The 18,472-nt window shown below is 48.5% G+C and overlaps 1 protein-coding gene across 1 annotated transcript in view; it reads left to right on the top strand.

The window, feature by feature from the left end:
- Positions 1 to 18,472, top strand: part of pde3a (phosphodiesterase 3A, cGMP-inhibited) — a 548,293-nt gene that overhangs the window by 461,524 nt on the left and 68,297 nt on the right. The window contains exons 7-9 of the mRNA XM_086010030.1: positions 9,921 to 10,006; positions 13,371 to 13,561; positions 16,776 to 16,913. Of these exons, the coding sequence (XP_085866156.1) occupies positions 9,921 to 10,006; positions 13,371 to 13,561; positions 16,776 to 16,913 (415 nt within the window). The remainder of the gene's footprint in view (positions 1 to 9,920; positions 10,007 to 13,370; positions 13,562 to 16,775; positions 16,914 to 18,472) is intronic.

Below are 18,472 nucleotides of genomic sequence, written 5' to 3'. Positions count from 1 at the left end.
AGTAAGCTTTCAGGGAACATAAAAACTGACTGTAAAAGCTTCTATAGATATGTGAAGAGAAAAAGATTGGTGAAGTCAAGCGTAAGTCCCTTGCAGTCAGCATCAGGGGAATTTATAATGGGGAACAAAGAAATGGCTGACCAATTAAATACATACTTTGGTTCTGTCTTCACAAAGTAGGACACAAATAACCTCCCAGAGATGTCAGGGAACATAGGGTCTAATGAGAGGGAGGAATTGAATGACATCAGTATTTGTAGGGAAATGGTGTTAGGGAAATTGATGGGATTGAAGGCCGATAAATCCCCAGGGCCTGATAATCTACATCCTAGGGTACTTAAGGAAGTGGCCCTAGAAATAGTAGATGCATTGCTGGTCATCTTCCAAAATTCTATAGACTCTGGAACATGGATTGGAGAATAGCTAATGTAACCCCACTATTTAAAAAGGGTGGTAGAGAGAAAACGGGGAATTATAGACTGGTGAGCCTGACATCGGTAGTGGGGAAAATGCTAGAGTCCATTATAAAATATGTAATAGCAGAGCACTTGGAAAACACTGACAGGATCGGACAAAGTCAACATGGATTTACAAAAGGTAAATCATGCTTGACTAATCTACTGGAATTTTTTGAGGATGTAACTGGTAGAATAGATAAGGGAGAACCAGTGGATGTGGTGTATTTGGACTTTCAGAAGGCTTTCGATAAGGTCCCGCATAAGAGATTAGCATGCAAAGTTAAAACACATGGGATTGGGGGTAAGGTACTGTCTCGGATAGAGAACTGGTTGGCAGACAGGAAGCAAAGAGTTGGAATAAACGGGTCTTTTTCCGAGTGGCAGGCAGTGACTAGTGGGATACCGCAGGGATCGGTGCTAGGACCCCAGCTATTCACAATATATATAAATGATCTAGACAAGGGAACTAGATGTAATATCTCCAAGTTTGCAGATGACACAAAACTGGGTGGGCGTGTGTGTTGTGAGGAGGATGCAGAGAAACTCCAGTATGATTTGGACAGGTTGGGTGATTGGGCAGATGCATGGCAAATGCAGTATAATGTGGATAAATGCGAGATTATCCACTTCAGTGCCAAAAACAGGAAGACCGATTATTATCTGAACGGCAATAGATTGGGAAAAGGGGAAGTGCAACGAGACCTGGGTGTCCTTGTGCACCAGTGGCTGAAGGTAAGCATGCAGGTGCAGCAGGCGGTTAAGAAGGCAAATGGTATGTTGGCCTTCATAGCGAGAGGATTCGAGTACAGGAGCAAGGATGTCTTGCTGCAGTTGTACAGGGCCTTGGTGAGACCGCACCTTGAGTACTGTGTGCAGTTTTGGTCGCCTTATCTGAGGAAGGATGTTCTTGACATGGAGAGAGTGCAGCGAAGATTCACCAGACTGATACCTGGGATGCCAGGAATGACGTATGAGGAGAGATTGGGTCGATTGGGCTTATACTCACTGGAGTTTAGAAGAATGAGAGGGGATCTCATTGAAACTTATAAAATTCTAACAGGAATAGACAGACTAGATGCAGGAAGGATGTTCCCGATGGCGGGGGAGTCCAGAACCAGGGGTCACAGTCTAAGGATAAGGGGTAAGCCATTTAGGACTGAGATGAGGAAGAATTTCTTCACCCAGAGAGTGGTGAACCTGTGGAATTCTCTGCCACAGAAGGCAGTTGAGGCCAATTCATTAAATATATTCAAGAAGGAGTTGGATATATTTCTTGAGGCTAAAGGGATCAAAGGATATGGGGAGAAAGGGTACTGAATTTGGATGATCAGCCATGATCTCATTGAATGGCGGAGCAGGCTCGAGGGGCCGAATGGCCTACTCCTGCTCCTATCTTCTATGTTTCTCACCCTGTCGTTTTATGTAAAGCAGTAGGGTAGTGGGGTTAGTTTTGGATTGGTCTATCAAGTATTCAGCACAGACTCGATGGGCTGAATGGCTTCCTTTCGTGCACCTACAGTTTTAGTCGTGAAATCTCCCTTTAATTACTTGCCTACTTTAATTTATACCATACACAAGAGCCACTGTTCCTGCCTTTCTAAAACAGTCTGTCCTTTCACTTACCCATAGACAGTGCCATAGGAGATTTGCTGTTAATATATATAAACTGGCGGGCATTGTTAAATACTTGGTTTATAACTAGTTGCTTGGGTGAAAATAAATAGAGGATGTACGTCGAAGACTGGTGTGGTACAATTTATTTCCCATCAATGGGCCAATCTGATAACTCAATTGTAAAAAAAATCTACCAGTAGCTCTTGTGTGCGATATGGTTAAAATGCACTAGGCAAGTAATTAAAGGGAGATATACAGAGTCTAATTTTAAACATGATGCATTGCAGACGTGTTCTGATGATGTCACTGCAATTGGTTTTTCCCATGGTGCACCTGCTCTAAATTATGAGGTAATTGCCATGAAGGGAGGAAAACGGAGATGGCATTCGAGCACATTGGTAACTGATTTTCATTCCTGCTGCATGGAGATACAATAGGGTGGATTTTCCTCTGTGCTGTGCCCGAGAAGTCGGCAATGAGAAAAAAGGGACCGATACCCCCCATTACATCAGGTCTCTGCCTCCAAATGCGCTTTCCCTGGGATCTCCAAGGGCTGCCCCAAAGTAAGTCACTAGGCTTAGGCCTGTGGTAGGTGCAGACCCAGCGAACATGGAGCATGAAGTGTTCCCCAGATTCCCGGCTCGCTTTGCTCTTCCTAGTTCTGTTAGACACTCCAGTGCAGGGGTGCCTGAAGAAAACTGACGAAAGGGCGAAGTGCCACGGTCCCTGCAGGCCAGAGGCTCTGCGGGGATTCCGGGGCTGCTTGAAGACTCGAAGATTATCCAGATACCTTTCTCTCCCGCCCGCCCCGTGGCGCGCACTCCATCCAATTCAGTCCAAAAAAATGGCAACCGGGTTCCTGAGTGAATCATAGGACCCTGATTAGCATTTTTAAATGGACCCATCATCTGCCTCGGAGCAGGTTGGGGGGGTTGCTCAAGCCGCCCAGTGGTAGGCCCGGGACAACATTGCCGCAACCGTGGCATTGTGGCGGCAGTTCATTGCCTGCCATTTTCGGGGCGCTACCGTCCCACTTCCACCGGGCCAGGAGGGCTGAAACTTTCCACTGATGTTTCATCAATGGAAAAGGGCGGAAGACCAAAGAATCCCTCGTTGGTTTCCCGTGATAAATGTGTGTGGTAAACCACTGTTTGTTATTGTTGTTGTTGTTGCACACTGTTGTGCCTATGCATGCCTCAGCTGACTCCGCCCCTGGCTCCACCCACATGCCCGGGTATAAAGGTGACTGCTCTGCAGCCCCCCCCTCCTTTTGGATACCAGGCAACCACGAGAGGCATACTCTGTTCTTTGCTAATAAAAGCCTATTAATTAACTCTCTGTCTTTTATGAGGAATTGATAGCGTATCAATTTTATTAGCAAAACAAAATGTTGGGTCCAAATGTTGAACAGCAGGAGCTGCATCAACCGACGGCACCAAACGCTGAGCAGCAGGCGCTGCTGCGAGCCCTCAGACCAACATGCCTGGACCTAGACCCCCAAGAAGCGGGTTCGGCTACCAAATTCGCACAATGGCTGCGTTGCTTCGAGGCTTACCTGGAAGCCTCAACTGTGACCCTAGACGAAAACAAGCTGAAAATCCTGGCCTCAAATGTGAGCCACCAAGTTTACACTCTAATCCAGGACGCAACGACCTACGCGGCGGCTATCGATCTGCTTAAAGGGCAATACGCACGCCCGGTAAATACGGTCTATGCCAGGCACCTCTTAAGATCCCGCAGACAGCAGCCCGGGGAATCGGTGGAGGCTTTCCTACGGGCACTGCGGATACTCGGCCGAGGCTGCGATTGCAAAGAAGTATCAGCCGCAGTACACATGGAGGGACTGATCCGAGATGCTTTCGTTGCGGGTCTAAGGTCCGACTACTCCCGGCAGAGACTGTTGGAGAAGGGAGAAATAGAGCTGAAAAAGGCAGTGTCCCTCTCGCTCGACGCGGCCCATAGGAATATGGACGCTTTCTCCCCTAACCGCTCCGCACCGTGGACGCCGCAACCTTGGGTCATGGGACCGCCACCTCCAACTGCTGCAGCGATGTCCAAGGCACAGAAATGTCATTTTTGTGGCCAGGCAAAACACCCCAGAGCACGCTGCCCGGCGAAAAACGCCACCTGCTCTGGCTGCGGGAAGAAAGGACACTGTCAGCGCCTGCAAAGGCAAAACCGCTAACGCCAGCAGCGCCGCGTGCGAACCGTGGGGGCAGCCATCTTGTCCGGCATCTTGGGCTCCCCCAGCCGCGTGGGGATCGGGATCATGGGCGCCGCCATTTTGTCCGCCATCTTGCACGCCTCCAACTTCAATCACGGGGGACCTGGACTCAACCACCGCCTCATCTGACGACCACATCGACTCGCTTGACCATACGCTGGCCTCCGTGACGCTGGACCAATCTCTCCCTCACCAACTGTCCAGGTCCATGATGGACATTACGGTAAACGGCCGCGCCACTACCTGCCTTTTTGACAGCGGGAGCACGGAGAGTTTTATCCACCCCGACACGGTGCGCAGTTACTCTCTCCAGGTCCTGCCGACGCGCCATCGGATCTCTATGGCTTCCAAAGCCCAGTCAGCGGACGTCGGTGGCTACTGTGTGGTGACCTTTTCGGTACGGGGCACAGAATACAAAAATTTTAAACTTCTGGTCCTGCCCCATCTCTGCGCTGCCGTTCTACTGGGGTTGGATTTTCAGTGCCACCTTAAAAGTGTCACATTGGCGTACGGCGGACCCCTCCCCCCACTCACAGTCTGCAGCCAGCAGCTTTTAAATCGCCCGCCGCGCACCATCTGCAGCCTCTCTACCCTTAAAGTCTCCCCCCCCTCCTTGTTCGCTAACCTCACCCGCGACTGTAAGCCCATCGCTACTAAAAGCAGGCGTTACAGTGCCGGGGATAGGAGTTTCATTAAATCCGAGGTAGCGAGACTCCTGAAGGAAGGGATTATTGAAAGTAGCACCAGCCCATGGCGAGCACAAGTGGTGGTGGTGAAGACTGGCGGAAAACAGCGCCTAGTTATTGACTACAGCCAGACGATCAATCGCTACACCCAGTTGGATGCATACCCACTCCCCCGCATATCTGACATGGTCAATCAGATAGCACAATACTGGGTGTTCTCGACGATTGATCTGAAGTCGGCATACCACCAGCTCCCCATCAGGGCTGAGGACCGCCAGTACACAGCTTTTGAAGCTGACGGTCGTCTCTACCACTTCCTCCGAGTTCCCTTCGGCGTCACCAACGGGGTTTCAGTCTTCCAACGGGAGATGGACCGGATGGTTGACCAGAACGCGCTCCAGGCCACTTTCCCCTATCTAGACAACGTCACCACCTGTGGCCACAACCAGCAGGACCATGATGTTAACCTAGAGAAATTCCTCCGTACGGCCCAGCGGCTGAACCTAACATACAACAAGGACTAATGTATGTTTCGTACCACGCGCCTTGCCATTCTTGGCTGCGTAGTGGAGAACGGAGTCATCGGCCCCGACCCCGACAGAATGCGCCCCCTTATGGAGCTCCCCCTCCCCCACTGCCAAAAAGCACTGAAGAGATGCCTAGGGTTTTTCCTCTTACTATGCTCAGTGGGTGCCCAACTATGCGGACAAAGCCAGACCCCTCATCAAGTCCGCCTCCTTCCCCCTGACAGCAGAGGCATGTGCAGCCTTCACTCTCATAAAAAGAGATATTGCGAAGGCCACAATGCACGCAGTGGATGAGTCCATCCCTTTCCAAGTGGAGAGCGACGCATCCGACTTTGCCCTAGCTGCAACCCTTAACCAGGCGGGGAGACCCGTGGCCTTTTTCTCAAGGACCCTCCAGGGCCCCGAGATTCAACACTCCTCTGTCGAAAAGCAGGCTCAGGCCATTGTGGAAGCTGTGCGACATTGGAGGCATTACCTGGCCGGAAAACGATTTACCCTGCTCACTGACCAGCGTTCAGTAGCTTTTATGTTTAATAATAAGCAGAGGGGCAAAATCAAGAATGACAAGATCTTGAGGTGGAGAATCGAACTCTCCACCTACAATTACGATATCTTGTACCGGCCCGGGAAACTCGATGAGCCCCCAGATGCCCTATCACGTGGTACATGCGCCAACGCGCAGGTTGATAGACTGAAGACCCTCCACAATGACCTCTGCCACCCGGGGGTCACCAGGTTCTTCCATTTAATCAAATCCCGTAACCTGCCCTACTCCATCGAGGAGGTCAGGACCTTGACCAGGAACTGCCAAATCTGTGCCGAGTGCAAACCGCATTTTTATAGGCCAGACAGAGCGAGCCTGATCAAAGCCACACGCCCCTTCGAGCGGCTGAGCGGCGATTTTAAAGGGCCCCTCCCCTCCTCTGACCGCAATGTGTACTTCCTCAATATAGACGAGTACTCCCGTTTCCCGTTTGCCATCCCTTGCTCAGACATGACCAGTACCACGGTCATTAAATGTCTGAATGACCTCTTCGCCTTGTTCGGTTTCCCTAGCTATATTCATAGCGACAGGGGCTCATCCTTTATGAGCGACGAACTTCGTCAGTACCTGCTCGCGAGAGGTATTGCTACAAGCAGGACCACCAGCTACAACCCCCGGGGGAATGGCCAGGTGGAAAGAGAGAATGCGACGGTCTGGAAGGCAGTCCTTTTAAACCTGAAATCTAAGGGCCTTCCGACCTCTCGCTGGCAGGAGGTCCTCCCTGCGGCGCTCCATTCCATTCGGTCACTGCTTTGTACAGCCACCAATGCCACCCCTCATGAGAGAATGTTCCCCTTCCCCAGGAAGTCCACATCGGGGATCTCGTTACCGACATGGCTGACTTCTCCAGGACCCGTCCTACTGCGGAAGCACGTGAGGTCCCATAAGACGGACCCCCTGGTCGAGAGGGTGAGCCTCCTCCACACCAACCCTCAGTATGCTTACGTGGTGTACCCGGACGGGCGGGAGGACACAGTCTCCATACGAGACCTCGCACCTTCGGGTGCTCCCGAAACACTTCCTTCGCCACCCACCACTACCCACGCCTACCCCCAGTATGCTTACGTAGCGTACCCGGACGGGCGGGAGGACACTGTCTCCACACGAGACCTCGCACCTTCGGGTGCCCCTGAGACACCACCATCGCCACCCACCACTACCCACACCCCGACCCCTGTAGACGGCATGCCGCAGCCCCAGGACCCGCCATTGACTACGCAACCTCTCATCAACGAGACGCCAGGTTCGGCGTTGGATGCTGCACCATCACTGCCGCTGCTACGACGATCAGGACGGCATACAAGGCCACCTGATAGACTTAACTACACGAACTTTTAGTTTACACGAACTTTTAGTACACTTCACCCCGCCGGACTCAATTTTAAACAAGGGGTGAATGTGGTAAACCACTGTTTGTTGTTGTTGTTGTTGTTGCACACTGTTGTGCCTATGCATGCCTCAGCTGACTCCGCCCCTGGCTCCACCCACATGCCCGGGTATAAAGGTGACTGCTCTGCAGCCCCCTCCCCTTTTGGATACCAGGCAACCACGAGAGGCATGCTCTGTTCTTTGCTAATAAAAGCCTATTAATTAACTCTCTGTCTTTTATGAGGAATTGATAGCGTATCAATGTGACTTAAGCTCGCCGATGATCCTGACCCATTTCTGCCGCCATCAAAGCTTGCTTTCGTTTTCCCACCATCTTCACTGATATTCGCTGGAAGTGCGGAGAAAATGTGCAACTCCTTCGGACTCCGAACCTTTTGTGGTGTTCAAACTGCATTTGTGTTTTAGCATCCGAGTACACATTATAGAAAGGAAAGGGTTCCAGTTTAGTCGAGGGATGAAATCGCAAACTTGTGCGGTTTTGCAGACACTGCTGGAACCTTGTTTTCATTCAGCATGTTTGCTGGGATTTGAATTGAGCGTGTTTATAAAACCCATGAATGAGCTCTTCTATCAATGACCTGTTGGGACCATAGATGACGTGTTAAAAGGTACGAGTTGAGGGTACTTTTTGCACTAGATGGGAAAAGTTGTTTTGAACAAATGGCGAGTCAAATAGGTTCTAGTGTAGGCAGATCCTGTGGCTAACACAGACAACTGGGATTGGTTTTTAAAGCTTGTTACATTCCCCAAAAACTAGATCTCAGCCAAGATATATTAGAACACTTAAAGTTATGTTCAGAAGACTACAGAGTGGAACAGTGGTTTCAGTGAGAAAGGCGATGCCCAGACTGAGCCTTGTTTATATATTGTCTAAAAGTTAATGCCAGGGTCAATGTTTTAATCACTGAAACAGTTTCATTAGCTCAAGCCTAGATGCAGGGCTGAAAAACTTGTTATTACAGAGAATTACATCGAATGTGCAGCACAGAATCGGCCCGACTGGCCCATGCCCGTGTTTATGCTCCACACGAGCCTCCTCCCTTTCAGCATAACCTTCTGTTCCCTTCCCCCTCATGTGCTTATCCAGCTTCCCCTTAAATGCATCTATTCGTCTCAACCACTTCCTGTGGGAGCGAGTTCCACATTCTCACCATTCTCTGGGTAAAGAAGTTTCTCCTGAATTCCCTACTGGATTTATTGGTGACTATCTTATATTTATGGCCCCTAGTTTTGGTCTCCCCCACAGCTGGAAACATCTTCTCTACGTCTACCCTATTGAACCCATTCATAATTATAAAGACCGCCGTCAGGTGACCTCTCGATCTTCTCTTTTCTAGAGAAAAGAGCCCCAGCTTGTTCAATCTTTCCTGATGGTTACTGAGCAGTTTGAGATGATTATTTTGGCTTCTCTAGCTATTTCCTTTCTTTAGCATATTCAGTAGAACGGAACGAAGTGGAAGCAGTGACAGTTGGATTTATATAGTGCCGTTACACATAAAAATACATCTCAACGTGCTTCCCAGATGAAGAAAGGAATGGATATATCATGCCTTGATCTGGAAGTTGGGAGAGCACTGTCAGAGCGATGGCCTTTCACGGGGCGGAGGGAGTAACTGAGGGAGAAATGGCCAAGACCAAGATGGCTGATGGCTCTGAATTTAGTGGTGGAGCAGTGGTGGTGGGGGAGAGGGGAGGGCGATGCTCAGGAGCTCAGAGTTAGAGGGCACAGGAGGGGACATCAGGCAGGAGGAGATTGCAGAGGTACCGGCAAGGCATGGAAGGATTTTAAATTCAGCGTGTTGAGGGATTTACCACTGTCACACAATACACTAAGCTGTGGGTTCGTGCCTGTGATTCCCCTTCCAATGGCGTGCTATCTCAGCTGTACAAAATGGGAGAACATCAGTCCTGTGCGAGGCCCTTAATCGCAGGGAGGGAATCGCTCTAGACCACTCCCACCTACCTCCTATTGATAGTGACATTGGTAGAAGCCTTCGACCAGGTCAACTGTTCATCCTCTTGGAATGGAATGATCTAACCTTGAAGATAATGTAAAATAAATGAAATAATGTATATTTAAGTCCCAATAACATTCTTCATTACGTCAGACTGTGATTTACAGGGCACAATAATATAGCCGTCTAGCAATATCCTTCCATTTTTGAGTGATTATTCTTTCCTTATTTCTACTGAAAACCATAAACTGATAACGCTTCATAGAATTAGACAAACATTGATTGCTTTCCGGGTAATGGTGAAATATAGTTTGATATCTTGTTGGGTGAAGTCTTGCAGCCAAGTACTTTGGTTGAAATGTAGAGAACGACAGTCTCTGACTGATATTATCATAGGGCTGCTACCTTGCTCGGTTGGATGCTTGTGAACTTAGAAGTAGATGAACGGGAAAAAAACAAGGCCAGTGCATTATTTAAGGACTGCTTACTCTTATTTAAAACTCCTTTTTATTTAATGTTCCAGCTGTGGATGGTCATTCAACAAACTGACGCATTCGGACAGCACAGGGGACAGAGTTGATGCACCAGCGCATCCACTGAACAGGACGGGTAAGCTATTTATCTCCAGCGCCCGCCGCACAGTCCTGAACTAAGATTTAGTGTTGATTTAATGGAGAGGAGTAGCTATTGTTTGACCTGTGAAATATCTAGGCAGGGCGCCAAGGAGTGCGATGTTCCTGTGGTTTGCCTTAATGATTTCACCGTTGATCATGTGGAATGTACTCAGTTACAGGGTTTACAGTGGGGGAGGTTGGGTGGTGGGCATGGGCAGGTGGCATTGAACGCTTGCACCCTTCAACTTGAACCCATGATACCAACGCGATTTTTCTCTCATTTTTGGATCTGCCCACTCCATATACCAGTCCATAGCATAGAGGGCTAAGAGACAATCGGTGCTAGCGTTACGCTTCATATAACCTGTCCCCTTCATTTTACTCTCCTGTGAGGAGAGATTGAGTAGACGAGGCCTATATTCCCTAGAGTTCAGAAGAATGAGAGGTGATCTCATTGAAACGTACAAAATTCTGAAGGGGCTTGACAGGGTAGATGCAGAGAAAATGTTTCCCCTGGCTGGGGAGTCTAGAAGTAGAAGTCACAGTCTCAGAATAAAGGGTCGGCCATTTAGGACTGAGAGGAGGAGAAATTTCTTCATTCAGAGGGCAAAAAATTGAGTTGCGCCCTCTTCGGGGTGTTAACTTTGCCGGGGCGCTACTTTTAGCGCCCCAGAAAAATTAGCACCCCTGTGACCAAAATTGAGTGGTAGCGCCCCAAGAGGGAAGCGGGACGCTACTGGAAGCACCCCGCCTCCCTCTTGGGGCGCTGCGAGGGAATATCATGGTGCTACGCACGTTGTGCCGTGGTATTGCAGGCCTTCCTCCCCTTCTTAAAGGGGAGGGGCCTTGCGCAGCGCAACCCGGGGCCCAGCTGGTCCATCGGGGATTGGAGTGCCAGCAAAAGAGCCCGCCACTCAAGAGAAGTGCCGGGCTCATGGAGCGCAGCCTGCACTCCGCGGGGGGGGGCGGGGGGAGGGGGAGGTAAGGAGGCTGGGAACGGAAACGGAGGCAGGTGCTGGCAGGCGGCCAGCAACAAAAATGGCCGCCTGGCACCTCGCCTTTAAATAGCGCCGCCCCGGCCGCAGGTAGGCCCCCCGACCTTGTCGGACAAAGCAACCAGCGGTAAGTCAGGGGGCTCTCCCGAAGATCGCGGCCAGGGCGCGAGTGGGGCGCTGCGCATGGCGATCATGTCATCACCGATGGCGCAGCGCCACGAGGCGCTAACGGTTAGGGCCGCCGCTAACCTCCCGCTGAATTTCATGGTGCCCTCTTAGGGTGCTAATGGGAGGCGCAAAGCTACCGAATTTTTCCCTCAGAGGGTTGTGAATCTTTGGAATTCTCTACCCCAGATAGCTGTGGATGCTCAGCCATTGAGTATATTCAAGAGAGAGGTCGATAGATTTTAGAATCCTAAGGGAATCAAGGGATATGGGGATAGTGCAGGAAAGTGGAGATGAGGTAGAAGATCAGCCATGATCTTATTGAATGGCGGAGCAGGCTCGAAGGGCTGAACGGCCGACTCCAGCTCCTATTTCTTATGTTCTTATAACCTGTCCCCACAATGGTGCCAGTGTTACCCTTAATATGACCTGCCCCCCCCGCCCCCAGATCTGGGCCAGAGTTATGTAGGAACATAGGAACAGGAGTAGGCCATTCAGCGCCTCGAGCCTGTTCCGCCAGTCAATTAAATCATGGCTGATCTGTACCTCAACCCCATTTACCCACCTTGGCTCCATATCCCTTATTACCCAACAAAGCTCTGTTGATCTCAGTCATGGAAGTTTCAATTGGCCCCCAGCATGCACAGCCTTTGAGTTCCAGATTTCCACTACCCCTTGTGTGAAAAATATTCTTTCTGATTTCACTCCTAAATGGCTCAGCTCTAAGATTGTGCCCCCTTGTTCTGGATTCCTCCACCAGAGGAAATAGTTTCTCCATATTTACACTATCGAACCCTTTTATCATTTTAAACACCTCAATTAGATCACCCCTCATTCGCCATAACACAAGGGAATACGAGCCAAGTTTATGCAGCCTGTCCTCAGAATTTAACCCTTTAAGCCCTGGTATCATTCTGATGAATCTGCGCTGAATGCAGTGACTCCAGACGGGGTCTGACCAAGGCTCTGTACAACTGAAGCATCACTTCCTCCCCCTTTGTATTCCAGCCCCCTTGCGATAAAGGCCATCGTTCCATTAGCCTGTCTGTACCTGTGCACTCGCTTTTAGTGAGTTGTGTACATGGACACCGAATTCCCTTTGCCCCTCCACTGCTCCTGGTCTCTCACCATTAAGAAATTATTCCGATTTGTCTTTCATGGATCCAAAGTGGATGACCTCACACTTCCCCACATGGAACTCCGTCTGCCGTAGTTTTGCCCAATCACTTAATCTGCCTATGTCCCTTTGTAACTTCCTGCTCCTATTCACACAACTTACTGTGCTTCCTAACTTATTGCCATCTGCAGACTTGGATATATAATTCTGTATTTCTTCATCCAAGTCATTGATATCTAGAAGCTGAGGCCCCAGTACAGATCGCTAGGCAACACCACTTGTCATATCTCGCCGATCAGAGTACATTCCCTTTATTCCTGCTCTCTGCCTTCCAACCAATTACTAACCTTATTTCTACTCTTCATATTACCTGCACCACCCCACCTCCCTCCGCTGACCCCCACCCAGATCTGTGCCAGTATTACTCTTGACATGATCTGTCCCAGATTTCTGCGAAGGTTTCTTGGAATATCTAACACAATGAAAAAGGAGACAAGAAATTTGGATTTAAATGAGTAAAATTCAACTTTGGTGGAAGCGCAAAACAGGCAGTAATGGATCGTCCGCCCGTCGCCCTCCCCGCCCGTCGCCCTCCCCGCCCGTCACCCACCCCCGCCCGTCACCCACCCCGCCCCCCCTCCCCGCCCGTCACCCTCCCCGCCCGTCACCCTCCCCGCCCGTCACCCTCCCCGCCCGTCACCCACCCCGCCCGTCACCCACCCCGCCCCCCCTCTCTGCCCGTCACCCACCCCGCCCGTCACCCACCCCGCCCGTCACCCACCCCGCCCGTCACCCTCCCCGCCCGTCACCCACCCCGCCCGTCACCCTCCCCACCCGTCACCCTCCCCACCCGTCACTCACCCGTTAACCCCAAAGAATTACCTGGGAGGAATCACTCAACCAGGAGTGTGCTATAGTTTATGGGGTGTCCTGAAGGCTACAAAGACCAAAGGTGTTACAGGAGGGGTGTAAAAGGTCTAGTTTGTAGCATAATTTATGGTAACTCATCCCAGAATTCTTGTGTAAAGGACCAGATACAGCAGAGAGACACATAAGGTCTGATGAATTTTTGTTTCTTGCAGATGACCCTGCACAAGCAACCTCTGACTATGACAGCACCCACGAAACAAATAACAGCGACAGCAGTGACATCACACACAATGATGATGAGCAGGAATCTTGCTCAAAAGGGTTGACGCAAACCCTCACAGGTTCTGGCTGCAGAAACTGCAGGCCTGAAGGCATTATGCTGCACCATTTGATACCAGCTGAGGTACTTCATTGGAAGAAGTTTGCTTTGTGTGATGAGGTAGAAGATCAACCATGATCTCATTGAATGGCGGAGCAGGCTCGAAGGGCCAAATGGCCGACTCCAGCTCCTATTTCTTATGTTCTTATGCAAAGGCTTTGTGCACTGAACCGCTTACCTGTTATGGCGCACTTAATAAATTTAAACTCATTTGCTAGTAGGATGGGGCAGGAAGCGTAAAGGGATTCACCATTTAAAAAGTAGCAAAGGATTGGCCATCACACTTCAAATGGTTACACATGCAAATTTGTGTCTCACTTGCACCTGGTTGGCTCAAATATCCTTTTTAAAAAAACAGCATTAGATGAACAATCTTAGATAGAAGTATTAAAAATTAAGACAGCGCAACATTTGCCAGCAGTTTCTACCGACCTATCGTAAACTCGCCCATCCCCAAGAGAAGGAGCTTCAGGTTTACAAGCAGCCGCCAATCTAACGACGGGTTTCCCTGCAGCAGAGGGTTAGATTTCCCTCTTTGACCCACCCTGGGGAAAAACACGCATGGGATGAAAAGATTTTTTTCACAGTCTGCAACTGCTGTCCTGATTGGGAAGGAAGAATAAAGTAAAATGCATATCTATAGATTTTTTAACCTTGAAGACATTTTTTTAATTACTTCCTTAACAAAGCCAACATGGTGGAGAGCCAGGGCCGAGAGTAAGGAGGATAAACTGGTCCACTGCGCTCTCCAGTGGCCAAAGCCTGGAACTGCATGTAGACTCAAAGGCGTTCTGTTAAATTAGTCCAGTTTACTGAATGTCACATTTAATAGGAAAATCCCATTATAAGGATTACAGAAAAAAGGCGTACAAAAATGTTACAGGGTAGATGTGTGGACACATTTAATGTGTAGAAGATTTTTCAATGGAAGGATGCAACAGATTTTTAAATTCATTCTCGGGATGTGGGCTTCACTGGCAAGGCTGGCACTTATTGTCCATCCTTAGTTGCCCTGATACCACTGAGTGGTTTGCTAGACCACTTCAGAGGACAGCTAAGAGCCAACCATGCTGGGACTGGAGTCACACATAGGCCAGAGCGGGTAAGGACGGCAGGTTCCCTTCCCTAAAGGACATTAGTGAAGCTGTTGGGTTTTTAAGACTATCCGACAGCTTCACGGTCACTTTTACTGACACCAGCTTTTTAGTTCCAATTTTTTTTGAACTGAATTGTAATTCTCAAAATGCCACGGTGGGATTTGAACTCACGTTCTCTAGATTACTAGTCCAGTAACGTTACCACAACACTACCATACCCAGTGTATGTATAGAAAATTACTAATCGATTGCCCGTGACATTGCACACGAGGCGTCAAGACCAATCTTCTCATGCATGGGGTTAGAGGGCAGGATTGGCGTGTAGGTGTAATTCAGTTGCTATTTTTAACTCATGAATTCTGTCCTTTTCTTTATGCAGTGCATTGGCCCAGATATTGCGGTAACAATAACGGTAAGGCTAATAGCGCTCACCGTTATTATGGAGCAAATCGGACAGCAACTTCTGTCATCTGCACACACGCAGTTAAATGCGGAAACCAAGAAGTTGCTGTCCGAGTTGCCCTGCTCCTCCAGAAGCTGCGCGCTAACAGTATCTTGCCGAGAGACTCGGCATTCAAACACATGAAGGGTGTGAAGTTGTGGTGCTTACCCATTAGATACCCGCTAAATGCTTCCCACATTACAACAGGACTCCACTTCAAAAGTACTTCATTGGCTGTAAAGCGCTTTGAGACATCCGGCGGTCGTGAAAGGTGCTATATAAATGCAAGTCTTTCTGTTTTTCTTTTAAACACGCCAGAAAAAGTTAGGGCTTGTCCTTTCAAGTATAAGTACATTTTTAACAATGTGGTAAGTCTTAATTACTGCTAAGCAACATCTCTGGCACTGAAAATTTACTTCTACAAGTGTGATGTCTCATTCCTTCAGATTTTAATTATTGTTGGAGATTTTAAAAAAAGTTTTTTCTTTCTATCTCTTTTATCTCTCTCTTAATCCCATTGTTCTTTTCATCTCTTTATTTTGCTTTCTGTACTTGATTTTACATTGAATTAACTATTCTAACTTGCATTTCCTGGGTCAGACTCTGCGAGTCTCAATAAGGATTCTTCAATCTGATTGGTTAAGGAGACACACCGTTACTTGCCTGGTTCACACAGGCCCCAGGTCCCCTGGAATATGGCGCCGCGCTGTTTTGACTCTCTAATAACCGCAAGTCGCAGTGCAAAAGGCCACAGAAATTCTGGGCAAGTGTAAGTGTAATGAATGGCTAGCGATGTTCGTTCGCTGCTGACTGCAAAATCTGGGCCATTGATGTTGAATAAATATTTATAGCTAAATAGCAAAATGTGCCAGAATTTGTGGAGTAGAGAAGTAGAGTTGGTTGGAGCATAGGCGTTTCTGTGCAGTTCAGGCAGCAGAGCTGGGAGAATCAAAGTACAGGAAACTTTTTTATCCGGCATGGACGGGACCGACGTGGTGCCGGTTCATCAAAAATTCCGGATAACCGAACGCTATAGTAAAAGATACGGAGCTAAGAGCTCCGTATAAAGCAACAAACCCTGTTGCTTAGCAACAGGTTCAGAACAATGGCCACAAGTTGCAAGCATCTCTGTAGCTTAGCAACAGCTGCAGCCAAACCCTTGCACAGCAACAGATGGAGGAAGGCAAGTAATAAAAGTTACCTGAACCTACTCCTGAATTTTGCCGGTTAACTGAGATTTCCGGTTATTTAGGTGCCGGTAAATCGAAAGTTTCCTGTAGATGCACAACAGCACTGCCGCTGGTGGGAAGGTGTAATTATAGCATGGCAAGTTTACACAGGCAGTTTCCATTATAAATATGGACATAGGAATTTGGAGTGGAAATATAAAAATAAGGACATAATTTATAATGGAAGTGCATGTAAACATAAGGGGGGTAATTTTGACCTAACTTGCCAGGCAGAAAATCCACGGGCTCAGGTGGAACGCTGGTTTGACACCCTGCCCAATATTATGCTCTGTTGACTTTAATGAAGAGTAAAATTGGGCTGGGTGTAAAACCAGCGTTACACCCGATCCCGTCAGTTTCCCGATGGGCGTGTGAGGTTAAAGTTGCCCCCCCCCCCCCGCAAGATTTTTAGTACAGATATAGAAAAGTTTCCTCATAATTCTGGGTAAATCGTTCTTTTTATTTTCCAGGATAAATCAATTCTTGCCCCGGAACCTCTTCTAATGGAAGGTCTGGAGCCGTTATTTACACAGTTGAACAACTGGAACTTTCCCATATTCGATCTAGTGGAGAAGACGGGCTCAAAATGTGGCCGGATCCTCAGCCAGGTGAGGATGTGCTTCTTTCGAGCATTGGTGCTCTGTGTTGTATAGACACACAAAATGTTTCTGTTTTTATGGACGCTCAAAGTTGGCAGGTTTTATTTAGCAGAGTGAATCCTGTGTACATTTGGTTCTCTTTAGAAAATAAATCTTTTAACTAACACATATTAAATAGGTTTTTTTCCTGTTACTTTGCCTTTCCCAAGAGATTGCATGGCTACAGGCGGACAGGGACAGGGGTGGAGTGGGATGGGAAGAATGGGAATTGTCTAGTTATGGTGCTCCAACCATCTTGATATGTGGAACAGGCTTGATGGACCAGTTGGTCTTTTCCTGCCCATCAATTTTGTATGTTCATAACATGATATTTATATGTCCATCTATCATTGAAGGCCTATTTTGTGGAATCTGGATTATAAAGTGGAGCCTATGTTGAAGTCATGGTTTGGACTACATGACGGTGAATCTCAGTGTTCTCTGACATCTGTCACACTGATTAGTCTGGTGCTGGTCTGCAGCCTCTAGGCCAGACCTCGCTTTGGGCTACTCCTACTCCTGAACCCCACTCACCAGCCTCAGGCTGCTTGATCCCCACCCCCATTCTTCGGCTGATCTAGGCCTCAGTCTCCAACCTTAGCCCACTGCACAGAGCTAGTGTCTGTCAAAAATCACCACATCCATCATAGGATTTATTTACCAATATTAGTGGTCCACGCTGAGTGACACTGCGTATTCGTAGGATCGTGGAATCCGACAGCCCGAGAATGTAGCCATTCAGCCCCACGAGCCTGTTCCACCATTCAATTAGATCTTGGCTGACCAGTACCTCAACTTCATTTACCCACTGTTGATCCACGTCCCTCGATACCCTTACCTAACCGAAAACTATCAATCTCAGTTTTGATAGTAAAAAAAGAACATAGGATCAGGAGGAAGCCATTCAGCCCCTCGAGTCTGTTCTGCCATTTAATCAGATCATGGCTGATCTGTAATGTGGTACAGTCGTGTGTTTTTGTACTAAGATTCTGCACTACGGGTGATAGCACGCAGATTCTTACCTGCTGCTACCCACAACCTTGACCGCGGCAGTGAGAGCTTGAGGTGCCACTTAATAGTAAGGGAGTGCAAATCAAAGACTGTGCTACTTTCCTGCACAACCTAATGGTTGATTGGTTTCTGCTAATCTTTCTCTTCAAACAGTTCCATTGCTTGTTCTCCTGATGGGTGGTGTGTGGAGGGGCGGTGGGGTGAGGGGGATTGAAAATGCTGGGAGGAATTATATGAAAATGCTGAAGCTTACAGAACAGGAAAGTCCCAGATTCATTCTCCAAACTGTGTTGAGTTTTGATCACCACCGCCTTCTCAAGGACAACTAAGCGATGGGCAATAAATGCCCAGAGACGCCCACATCCCGAGACTGAATAAAAAAGAAAATCAGATTACAATTGATACAAAGCAGCAGTTCGCGTTAATGGAGCGCAGAAAATTAGACTCATGTAAATCACAGTTCTTCCTTCGGTCTACATTCCTGACTTTCTGAAATCAGTGTCTCCTCTGCAAGAAGG

This window comes from Somniosus microcephalus, chromosome 17, assembly GCF_052327205.1.
Source record: "Somniosus microcephalus isolate GS21.2 chromosome 17, FLI_Smic_1.0, whole genome shotgun sequence".
Lineage (NCBI taxonomy): Eukaryota > Metazoa > Chordata > Chondrichthyes > Squaliformes > Somniosidae > Somniosus > Somniosus microcephalus.
The sequence above is the reverse complement of the archived record's forward strand: the minus strand, read 5'-3'. Positions and strand labels throughout refer to the sequence as shown.